Source organism: Rhinolophus hipposideros (assembly GCF_964194185.1).
Source record: "Rhinolophus hipposideros genome assembly, chromosome: 15".
Classification (NCBI taxonomy): Eukaryota; Metazoa; Chordata; class Mammalia; order Chiroptera; family Rhinolophidae; genus Rhinolophus; species Rhinolophus hipposideros.
Genome location: NC_138061.1, coordinates 10,076,861 through 10,088,922, shown reverse-complemented (window position 1 = coordinate 10,088,922; position 12,062 = coordinate 10,076,861). Strand labels below are relative to the sequence as shown.

Here is a 12,062-nt window from a genome sequence, read left to right as displayed (position 1 = left end):
ACGCCCCGGCCTGCGCACGCGCCGCCCTCGGTCACCCCGCGCCGGCGCCCCGGGCGCCTAGGGTCCGCTGTTTTCGCTCCCGGGTTCCTGCGTGCGCGCTGCTCGGCGTCACCACGTGCAAACGCCCGGGCTCCCCGCCCCGCCGCACCCGGTGTTCCCGCTCCCGGGCCCGGCGCGCCTGCTTCTCGGTGTCATCACCTTCCAGCGCCTCCAGGTCCCAATCCTCTACGCACCCACTGTTCCTGTGACTCCAACTCTCCCATAGACCGAGTCATTTCAATCCTGCTCCACCCCTCAGAGTGGCGAGGCCGCTTCCAGGCCGGGAGGAGTCACCTATGGGAACCCTCCTATCCAGCATCTACCTAAGCTTTTGGACATTACCCCGGAAAATCCCTTCAGTTGCGCCTTCAAGTCCAGTGTACAGGTATCGGGCATAGTCAGGACCGCCTACATACTTTTCCTGGCCCAGTGAAAAATGAAAATGTGGCGCCCCTTATGGAAAAAAGATGGAGAAATGTCAACATTGGAGCATTAAACCACCGTGGGCTCTGCGCCCACGGTGAAGCTGGTCCTGCGGACAGTGCACCACCTCTCAGCCCAACAGTTTTTCTCCAGCGCTGGGACAAATCCAGCTCCTTCTGTTGAATACCACATCAAGTAGGGACGATTTATAGAGGAAAGAAATGCACCTTCCTTTTTCCTGCCATTCCCTTCCTCCTTATCCTCACTGGGATGAGTGTTGGTGGAAGCCAGTGTGGGTGTTTAGGGTGCTCAGGGGAGCCCCAGGAGTCCTGGGTCTGGGACTCAGCATACCCATTACATAGTGTGACCCTAGTCAAGTCAATCTCTCTAGGTCTGTCTACTCATCTATAAAACGAGAACAATAATTATACCTATTTCATGGTTTGCTTGAGGATCAAATGACATAAAACATGTAAAAGCCCTAACACAGTGCTGGGTCCATTGGAAGTGCTGTTTGGGCCATTAACACCAGGCTGGCCTATTCTCTGTTTGCCTCTCCCTACAAGAAACCAGCTCATTTTCTTCAGGCCCATGTGACTTCACAGCTCCTTTTGCTCAACTCACCTGGCTCACTTTTTGATAGCCTTCAAGAGTTCGTCTCCTCTTCCAGGAAGCCTTCCCTGATGCCCACAGTTGGGTAAGGTGCCCCTCCTCACCTCAGTGTTCCCCTTATGCCCCAGGAATACATCTATTGTACCACAGTATTTAGCACACCTGTATTATTCTGTTGGCTCTATCAAGTATGTCACAAATCCAGCCCAGGTGACCTCTGCTCCCCTCTGGACACTTACAGTCTAGTCTTAACAAAGGAGACAGTGCTCCTCTTAGAATAAGTTGATTTTACTCTTCTCAAAATCTTCCTGATGTGTCTCATATCACATTAGCGCCCAAAGTGCTCAGCTCTCCCCTAAGGCACTCTGGCTCATTACCATTCTCCTCCTTCACTGCTCTCTGAAGTCACCTGGCCCTTCAATTGTTCATCTGGCCCTAACACACACTTGCCTCAGGGCCTTTGGACTTACCAGGGCCTTCGCCTAGAACCTCATCACCTCCCTCCCCAACTCCCTCTGTGTTTTATCTCATTTGATCCTCATCAAAACCCTGAAGTACAATTATTGCCTTCATTTCACAGATGAGAAAATAAGCCTGGAGCGACTGACTCTCCATCAGGCCTTCTCTGACAACCCTGTATCTAGAACACCTGCAACTGTCTGCTCTAGTCCCACTCCACTTCCTTCCAAACATTGTATGTATTGTGTTTCCCCTCTAGAATGTACGTGCATGAAGGAAAAGGTTTGTCTTTTTGTTCACTCTTGTAGTAGGCACTCAAGGGTTTACTGAAACAATGAATAATTGCTTCCATTTCCCTCTTGCCCCCCAAACTGAGATCCTTGGGTGTGGAGCCAGCATCTTACTCATCTTTATGGGCCCCGAGTTAAATGCTCAATAAATGTCTGTTGATGAAATCTGAAGGGAAACCAAAGCCCCACAACATAAACTGAACCAACAATTAACGGTGTTAAAAATGTAAATATTTAAAAATGTTTTTATTATATACTTTACACTGACCGCTTCGGCAAAGAATTACAATGATTTCAAAATGCAATACCTGGATTAAATAAATATCCTTTATAATTATGCTCAATCAATATCTAGAAATGTATGCAAACACTAAGTCGGCTAACAAATAAAATAAGTAAAATAACTATATAAACTGTAAATTTCAGGGAAGAGGCACATGCATGATCAGCTAAGTCACTTTGCCACCGTGTTTTTTTAAAAACATGATTCACATTTGTTTCAATCGCATATACATTCACTCCAAGAGTTAATTAGCCTGCTGATGCTAAGAAGGTAAAACTATGATCTTTGTTACCTTAAAACAAAATGCAGCTTAATACAAAGAAATTCAAGAAGAAAATTTCAGGACCTTTGATCAAAGGCTTTCGATACTTGAAGTGCTACTCTGGTGCACACAAAAGTTCCAGAAAGGCTAAGAGTGTTTCCGGTTGAAGATATGATCAAAGAAATGGGTGAATTAGGCATTCTACAAACTAGCTAGCCATCAAGAAGTTACCAGTCAAGGATTCATGTTAGTAACTAATCATGTTTAAAAAGCCAATGTTACACGAACAAAACATTTAGAGTAACATTTATGAATGCAAGCATAATTGGTTTTTCGCTACTATAAATAATCATCTTTGAAATGCTAAAAGTGAGTCCCAACTGTGGTTCTTTTGAGAAGCTGCAGGTGCACATGGGATGGTCTACTACTGATTTACCTTCTCAAAGTATTCTTTGGAAGCAGTCGGATGTGGCTTGATCTGAAAATACAAAAACATTAGGTAACTCACTTTAATAGTCTCAAAAGTGAGCTGACAGCTCAATTTTTCACCGAAAGTTCTTTAATTTTTAAAGATGGGTCTGTTTCTTTTAAAATACAAGGATGAAAGCTGTATTAACAGCCTGCCAGACCCCTGTTCCCACCCCCCACCACTCCCCACGGCTCAGCAGCTTCACCCATTTGCACACCATCTGCAGCCTTCCTCCAAGGGTGGGCTCCTTCTGTGGATATTCCAGGCCAGGAGCCCTTGAGGCGGCGAGGACCTGGGACCCTCTGCTGGGGTCTCAGTGCTTTTGGCAAAGAAACATACCGTAGGAGAATCCGGCGTCCAGTTTGCCGGGCAGACTTCTCCGTGGACTTCCACGAACTGGAACGCCTTCACCAGGCGGAGGGTCTCCTCCACACTTCGGCCCACAGGGAGATCATTCACACTCAAATGCTTGATGACCCCATTGGGGTCAATTATGAAGAGACCTCTGCATCAGAATTGGTCCCCGTTAGTATCTCATCAGTACCACAACTAGGAAGAGTGTAATTTCTCTTCTGTCTCTCATTCTCCTTAATAAACCATTTATTAAGCTCTAACATATGCTTAAAAACGGGGTTTTCGTTGTTATACAAAAAACTTATCATCTCTTATTGACAGATCCTTTCACAAAGGCAGGACTAGACCAGGCCACCATGGAAAACATTTATAAATGTGACCCAATGTCACCCAGTATCTAAAAGTCACCGAGGAGAGAGACTTCTTTACTTAGTGATTTAGCAGCATTCTTTGTGCTGCTGTGTCAACTCTTGGCAAGGATCTCATCTGTCTCATTTGCCTCAAGGCAAATGAGAAGGGACAGAGATGTGTTCTATCTATATTCAGTCAACACTTAGGAAATGAGTGAGTTCTTGCGCAAAGAGGGGAAAAATCCCAGGGGAAAGTCTCTGCAGAAAGAATTAAGTCTCTGCAGAGCAGAAATCGAAAGGAAAAACCAAGCCGTAATGAGATGACCCACCCTGTGGTCTGCAGTCATCTTCTGTAGGATTGCTGGTGTCACCAGGACATATGCAGATATGCACAGGTTTTAACAGTCTGTCTTAAAAGGGTGTGGCATTTCAAGTGTTAACCACTCCGGGAAAAGGAACATTCCCTGGGGTCTAGCTTTTAGGCATGTGCTCCTGGAGAGTAGAGTCAAGTTGGAGTCCACGGTGCAGACACGCAGAGCTAGGATGGAGCAGGGCTCAGACTCCAGAAAGAAAGCCTTATCTTACAAGCCAGACTTGGCTCCTCTCCCTTGTCAGTCCTAATAGTGAAATCAGTAGGGAGGTAATGGCCAAATTAGCAAGACCCAACAAGGAAGGATGCTAGGAGGAAAAAGTCAGCACTCTTTTTCTCCTTCCCTCGCCATCACTGTCAAAGGCAGGCTTTAGTTTATTAACGGAAGACAGTAATGTCCTTGGAGCACAAAAAGCCCAAGGTCCAAGGTGGCTCCCAGGGCTGAAAGACTAGGTGGAATGCAAGAGGAAAGCAGGCCAGAGGTCAGCTATGAGACAGGGCAGGTGAGTGGGTCCAACTGGTCCCCAGCAAAACTGAGGGACACATCAAAGCGGGGTCCTCGCCTGCTTCCTGGAGGTAAAACGCAGCCCAATCTCACCCCACTCAGAGGTCATCAAGATGCCACTTCTAAGGCCTAAGTTCTCATCCCTCCCAGGAAGGCTGTGTTTGAATGTGGGACTGTGAATGAAAGACAAAAAGCTCTCACACTCAAAGGAATAAAGGTCTCACCTCAGAATGAAGGACAGATATGACATCCTGGGACGGGGTTATAACAGCTACCAGGATTTGTGCTAAAAATGTTAGTTGCCTCATTTTATTTAGTTTTCACAACCAATCTGTGAGGTATGTTCTCATTCTAGTTATGAAAAAATTGGGACTCAAAGAGGTTAAATAACTTGCCCAAAGTCATACATCTATGAAGTAAATGAGTTAAAATAAAATCGAACTATGGCTGTTTTTGATTCCAGGGCTTTCTGAGATCTTACCCACTGCAAGATACTGACTCCTACCCTGATAGTCCCCCCTTCGCCAAACATGCCAGGACTGTGCCCCCATGACAGCGGCTCCCACGTGGTTAGGGAGAGTGGAGCAGTGAGCCCATCACCGCACGATATCCTTCTTCAGAAAGAGACAGGTGCAGGGGGCAAGCATGTCTAGGCCATTTCTGAAAGACGGCCAACGCTTGCAGTAGGCATTCATCAGTGCTTACTGAAAGGTCAAAATTAAGGAGTTTGGGTTTTCAAAATGCTTTACCAAGGCCTCTCTAAATACCCCAAGAAGTGGGATGATGCTAAACATGGAAAACAATGTTGTTCCTCAGGATTGTCCTTACCTCAGTGCAAGACCAGGACTGTCTAACAGCACACCGTAGTCTCGGGAAATCTGTTTAGTCAAATCTGACAAGAGCGCGATGTTCATGTGGCCCAAACCACCACTCTAATGAAAACGCAAACATGGTGTCGTTATCTGTGCTCTCACAACATTCTGGGCCAGGTAACACGATGTCTGAGACCAACACGGTGGCGTAAGTAGCAGTCATGAGCACCAACAATGCCCAGCGTGGCACTAAGCTCCATTCACTCCCTCTTCCCAACAAGCCTGAAGGAGGTACTATGACCATCACCATTTTACAGATGAGGACACTGAGGCACATTAAGGTTAAGTAACTTGCTCCAGGTCACAGCTATAAAGGGACAGGGGCAAGGTTTAAACCCGGCTAGTACTATTGACCTTTCTTGTTCTAATTCTTGAAGTAGTCTTTCAGCAGAAGATTAACTTCTGCAGCACAAAAATGGAAGAGTATTAAAAAATACTCTGAAGAATTATTATTAGTCCAGCAGCAGAGCTGGAAATTTTGATTTCCAGCTCACTTCTAGAATCATATCTTGATTCTTCCGGGCAAGTTTTTAGGTAAGAACACGGATCATTCCAAACACTGAAGTCAAATCCTAAGCACCATCCCACAAGCCATGCAGGGTACATGGAGTCTACAGGACACTGGCGAGGGGAGGGGAAACGGATCCCAGCTGTGCCGCTGCCTTGCTGGGCCTGCTCTCCGTTCATGTTTGTACCTTGGAAAATACAAGTACAGGAGGGAGTAAATATACATGCAATGCCAAGGGACATATGGACAAAGCGTAACAGAATCTGCTAATCAGTTAGCACCTACGAATAGCCCATTTCAGACTAGTCACACTTTGACACCTTCTGGGTTAGTCTTTTATGGGACCTTTTCAGTTCTGAAGGTCCTAAGTGCCAAAGCGGGCCAATGGTGTCCGTACCTTCCTCGGAGTGTTTATCCAGGCCAGATGGGTGAAATGGGAATCCACGGAAACTCCAACAACTTCACAGTTCACGTCATGAAATTCATTGGCTTTGTCACTAAAAGCTATAATTTCTGTAGGACACACAAAGGTGCTAGAGAAAAAGGGCAGAAATGCTCATTAGAGAATTTAAAAACGATTTAAAATTTGAACAATTGGTAGTCTAAAAACTAGTTCAATTTGCTTAAAGGTGAAAAGGGCAAAACGACTAACTATCCTCACACACTCACCTTTCTATTTAAGAATCTTATTTAAAGAATGGGGGTAGTGGGGGAAGAGATATATTCTAAGAGTAAAGAAGCATTTTATTTAAATAAAGCAGCTTCAAGAGAAAACTTATTTTATTATCTTTACTTTTCTCATTTTCCTCCAGATCAGTAAAAACTTCCCCATAGACTGGCTTATAGGAACCATTGCTCCAGAGTACTTGAAACAGAGTTCTATTAAAATCCTTCCACATTAAGAATACAACTCCAGAGGACGGCCTGGTGGCTCAGGCGGTTAGAGCTCTGTGCTCCTAACTCCGAAGGCTGCCGGTTCAATTCCCACATGGGCCAGTGGGCTCTCAACCACAAGGCTGCCAGTTCAATTCCTCGAGTCTCACAAGGGACAGTGGGCCACGTCCCCTGCAACTAAGATTGAACACGGCACCTTGAGCTGAGTTGCCACTGAGCTCCTGGATGGCTCAGGTGGTTGGAGTGCATCCTTTCAACCACAAGGTTGCCAGTCGGATTCCCGCAAGGGATGGTGGGCTGCGCCCCCTGCAACTAGAAACGGCAACTGGACCTGGAGCTGAGCTGCGCCCTCCACAACTAAGACTGAAAGGACAACAACTTGACTTGAAAAAAAAGTCCTGGAAGTACACACTGTTCTCCAATAAAGTCCTGTACCCATTCCCCAATAAAAAAAAAAAATCTTTAAAAAAAAAAAAAAAATACCACTCCAATCCTCTAAATCTGTCATTTGTAAATTAGCTACAGATGCAGGCTATATCAACAAACCCATCAGTGATAAAAGATCAGAAAGAACCCATCCTTTGCTTGACAAGGAGCCCATCTAGAGACAGGCAATGTCAGTGGAAACAGGGATCTTTGCTCTCAGAAGGACATTAAAGCACCACAGAAACTGAACTCACAAGTCCAAAGGATAGAAGAAGAGCACCAAATATTTCCCCTTAAAGTCATCAAGGCTTAGTTCTTTGAACTCTCCTTTGACAACGGCTGTACCCTTAAAATAGGGCGCGTGCTGGGTGACGGCAGGAGCATAGTATGAGGAACCTGAAAAAAACCCACATGGGTATAAAGTTCATCATTTGCTAAATCAAGCACCTATTTGATTTTATGTAAAACTCTCACAATGATTAATTAGTAGTATAAATTAATTAAAAGATTCAGTTCAACTGTACATCTTAGGTAAATTATTTTCCTTCCATAGTTCTAGACTATGCACAAATTCAATTGAAAGTGTTATGGAAACTAACAAGATGACAGAACATGGCAGGGGTGGAATTAAGATGGAATTAAGGAAGACATGAGACTGGACATGGATTCTAAATACGGTTCAGATTTTGCCAAGTCCAGATAGGACAGGGCACATGGCATGGAGGAAAGAGGGCAAGTGTGGGTAAAGCCCACGGCACAGTTTGATCAGAACAGAGTAGGTATGTGTGGAAGGAAAAGTGGTAGATAAGGATAGGACGGGTGAAGGCCGTGCTGTGAAGGCCCCTAACTATCAGGCTGATGAGTTTGTTTTAAAGAGAAGAGATAAAGGAGTCACTGGAGGTTTCCACGTAGAAGATGAGTCGGCTGTTCTTAGGAAGATTAGTCTGGCAGGGGAGGGTAAGGGGAGCAGGAGGAGGGGAGAATGATGTTCGGAGGTGATTTCAGTTATCTAAATAAGAGGTATGGAGGAGGGCATGTGGCAGAGAAAACAGGGCAGAAAGGAAAGGATGCAAGAGATGTGTCAGAACTGGAGGACTTGCTTCTACCTGGGTATGAGGGACAAAGGAAATTAGGTATCAAAATGCCTGGGCCTCAGAAACAATAGGAACTATTGGGAGTGAGGGGTTTGGGACAGGTGACCAGGAAAGTTTTAAATCTGTGGCATCAAATCACTACTAGAAATTTTTTTAAAGGTCCAGGATGGCAAAATTTTGAAATGGTTTTAGAACATTTCACCCATAAACAAAGGTTTTTCTAAAATATATTATTCAAACCATTACATGTTAAATACATGCTTCTTAAAAGGTGGGACAAATCTAAAGGAGGCATTTTCAAATACCATTCTTTATCTGAGGCTGATCTTAGCAAAGCCCACATTCTGAAAAACGGAGTATAAATTTCCAAAAATAGCTATCCCTCCCTCAGATCACAGGTCTCCCATGGTCTAATGTGACGAACTGGAGCCAGCACACAGGTTCAAATCCAGAAGCCAGAGTTCCCAATAGGCTGCCCACCACTGCCACGTACCGCACACCCCTTCATGCCACAGAAGGCATCTGAGTTGGGTCCCCCACCCAAGTCTCTCAATACAGAGGATTCAAACCTCTGGTAACCAACAAGGAAATATGACACAAGGGTGGTTTGCTTCACTGATTCTCAGCCCTGGCTGCACATTAAAATGACTTGGTGAGATACAAAAAAATACTGATGTCCTGGTCTCACCCCAGAGATTGACTTAAGTTTTCTGGGGTGGGACTGGGGCAGTGGTATGCTTTTAAAAGCTCCCCAGGTGAGTTTTAATGTAGAGCCAGGGTTCAGAGTCCCTGTCCAGAGATGATGATTCATGTTTCCATTACCTGGGTCAAAACAAGGCATAATACTTACTGGTGCTAAAGGCAGATTTCGCTTGACTGGCACCAGCCCACAATACATTTGTCAAGCACATTCTTTGAGAAGCAGCAGGTCTAAGGGCTGCAGACTCAGAGATGCCCCAAGGAATGGCGCTCACATGTCGGGCAACCTGGTAAGAGAAACACTTTATATTAGGAAGTAGTCCCACAATGGTGGCTAAAGGCTGGCTTTGCTGAAAGGGCAAAAGCCAATGGTGGCCTCAGATATCCTTGTTCCTGTCAACCAAATTCTAAACACCAAGCTCTAAGAGCATGGATTGGGTCTCTAAGTTCTTAAATATTCCCTTCTGCTTCCTTCTCCTTCAAGACTGGAAGAGGGGGTGGGGTGGGGGGGGGCGAGAATATTGGTCACAGGATACAAAGTTGCAGTTATGTAGGATGAGTAAGTCTAGAGATCTAATGTGCAACATGATGACTACACTAAATAATAATATGGTACTGAACACTGGGAATACACTAAGAGAATAGATTTCAGGCACACTCATCACACACAAAAAGGTAACTGTGAAGAGACATGAATTAGTTTGACTGTAGTAATTATTTCATAAGGTATATGTCAAATCATCGTGGTGTGTATCTTAAGTATATAACTTTTATATAAAAACATATTAATTAAAAAAGACTGCAAGGCAGAGGGTAATTATAAGACCATCAAGACTCCATATCTTAAGACCAACACAGAGGGTTCAAACACCAAGAAGAATTGGCCAGGCCCCATGTATTTATGCCTTTTGCCAGGACAATCTGCTGAGCAGTCTGTGTCAAGGTTTTCCTTCGAAAAGACAAGGCCCTCAGACAAGCAAACAAGTAGAGCAAAGTTCATCCTCTAGGAAAGTTTGGAAAGGGTGCAAGGAAAATGTTTGCTCAACTTTAGTGTCCAGCATGACTCAGGAAGAAGAGCCTGCGAGGAAACCCACCAAGGGAAAAGCACGGGGGCAGGCCTGGGCGGTGGGAGCAGAAAAGTGCCTTTTGTATTTTAGCACTTTGGTTACTTTAGCACTTCGGTTTCCACGCAGCCTCTAGTGGATGCTCACAGCCCTGCCTTGATGGACGCATACTTTTTTCTACCGTAAGGTGAGCAAAGCGAACTGAGATTCGGAAAGGCGAAGTCACTTTCCAAGGTCACAGTCTGTTACAGAACCGGGACCAGGGACAGGCAGCCCGCTTTCAGGGCCAGAACCACGTGCTTGGATGGAGCGAGAACGGGGGAACTGCGACTCCGAGCCACGAAGGATTAAGGGAGAGGACCGCAATGTGGGGGCCGGGAGGCGGTTCTGCGCAGGTGCAGAGAGCCTTCCGTACAGCAGGAGGCCTCTGGGTCCTCTGCTAGCTGACACCCTCCGAGGGCGAAAGTGCCCCAGGCCTAAGGGAGTGGGATTCTGTCTGAGAAGCACGTGCTCAGAGCCACCCCAGTGTCTCCGCGCCTGTTCCCAGCCCGCAGCCACTCACCGAAGCACGGAGCAACCTTCCCGCCGCAGCCGCCATCTTCAGTGCACGCTGGAGCCGCGGGGACACGGGGAAGCAGAGGAGGCAGGGCTGCGGGAGGCGCTGCAGGAAAGGGCGGGGCCGCGACGGGGGCGGGGCCGGGGCGGGGCCGGGGGCGGGGCCGGGGGCGGGGCCGGGCGAGAGGGACCCGCCGCCTTCCCGCCTTTTAGGGACCCTCCGTCCGTTTTGTGAGGAGGCACGTTCCCGTTAAGGCTTCTGAGTAGCTGAATACTTGAGAAGGCAACACTTTTTCTCTAATTGTCGCCCCAACCTTAAAAGGACTAATCCAGGTGGGGAGCTAGCTACTTACTTCCATGTTTGCTACTCATGTTTTATCAATCTGTGTGGATTACTGATTCTGCGGGTTCTTTAAAAAGGACCTCTTTCCTGTTTCGGCCTCAGGTAGAGCCTGCATGATACGGAATTAATTTAATGCAATTTTAAGTCCGTTAATAAGCCAAATGGGTCAGGCACATCAAGGTATTGGTGTCCTGAAAACCTTTGGGATGGTCTGTGGGCTTCCATTTTGGCCTCTCTTCCCAAACTGGGAGAATTGGGACAAATTTAAAATCTGTCTTCTGTCGATTTGTGAATCCAAGTGCTCACTAGTGAGCACGGTACTTCGCAGCAAGCTCATCAAACAGGTAAAAATCAGGGTCCTTTACAGCAAATGTGACAAATTGCAGGCTCTAAATGGGTATTTTCCAAACATCAACCGTTCCATTACCAACTTAGTTTGTTGAATCTGCATATCACCTGCATATTATTTACTATTTTCTTTAAGTTGACTAACTTTTTAAAAAACTTAAGTGAATTTATTTGAAAGAAAATGTTAACGTAAATGGAAAAACCTTATAACTTACTACAGGCAGAAAATCATTAAAATAATACATTAAAACAAAATGTTATTAAGTGTCAGCTAGGTACAGTTGTCTGCTGAAACTTGAGTCTTTGTTAAAAAGGGAGAATGTGAGGGTGGAGAGGAAAAGAGGAAGCGAGAGGGTAGAGAAGGAGGGAGGGAAGGGAAGAGAGAAGGGAGAGGGAGGATGGAAAAAGGGAGCATGAGAAAGATGGTTAGCAACATCCTAGCATCAAATGAGACTTCACTTTGATATAATCAGAAGGATTTAAAGAGCATTGAAAGAACAATAATTTTCTCACTTTGGGACTTGATGTTATTTATTTTGCTCATCACCTCCCACCACCCCACCACCACCCCCAGCTGTGCATTTCCTAAAATCCTCTCATGTACCACTAGTACAGCCCTGGGTACCAGTGCTGTGCTTTGGAAGGACTGCCTTTGAAGCAAGGGGTGAGAATGTAAAGTGGTCTGACCATTTGGGAAAATTCTGTGTCAGTATTTAGTAAAGCTGAATATATGACTCAAATAATTCCAGTCCTAGGCATACGCCCAAAAGATGTGTACATCAGCTTATCAAAAGATAGACTAGATTGTTCATAGCAACGCTATTATAATGGCACAATGATAAA

The 12,062-nt window shown here is 45.6% G+C and overlaps 1 protein-coding gene across 1 annotated transcript; it reads right to left on the bottom strand.

Moving 5' to 3' along the window:
• Nucleotides 1-2,037: 2,037 nt before the first annotated feature.
• On the bottom strand, nucleotides 2,038-10,642 carry PRDX3 (peroxiredoxin 3). Its single transcript, XM_081074698.1, has 7 exons — nucleotides 10,536-10,642; nucleotides 9,061-9,196; nucleotides 7,371-7,512; nucleotides 6,194-6,329; nucleotides 5,245-5,348; nucleotides 3,177-3,342; nucleotides 2,038-2,846 (listed from the first exon to the last, which is right to left on the bottom strand). Exons 1-7 carry the CDS (start codon nucleotides 10,569-10,571, stop codon nucleotides 2,793-2,795), a joined length of 774 nt encoding a protein of 257 aa, XP_080930824.1. The 5' UTR covers nucleotides 10,572-10,642; the 3' UTR covers nucleotides 2,038-2,792.
• Between the last annotated feature and the right edge of the window lie 1,420 nt (nucleotides 10,643-12,062).

Bases quoted from the DNA above. Each gene is read 5' to 3' on its own strand.
- PRDX3 (XM_081074698.1), bottom strand. From the start codon at position 10,571: ATGGCGGCTGCGGCGGGAAGGTTGCTCCGTGCTTCG. The intron at 7,513-9,060 runs GTAAGTATTATG...GGTTTTTTTCAG, and splicing joins GAAATCTGCCTTTAGCACCA to GTTCCTCATACTATGCTCCT. The intron at 5,349-6,193 runs GTACGGACACCA...CGTTTTCATTAG, and splicing joins GGATAAACACTCCGAGGAAG to AGTGGTGGTTTGGGCCACAT.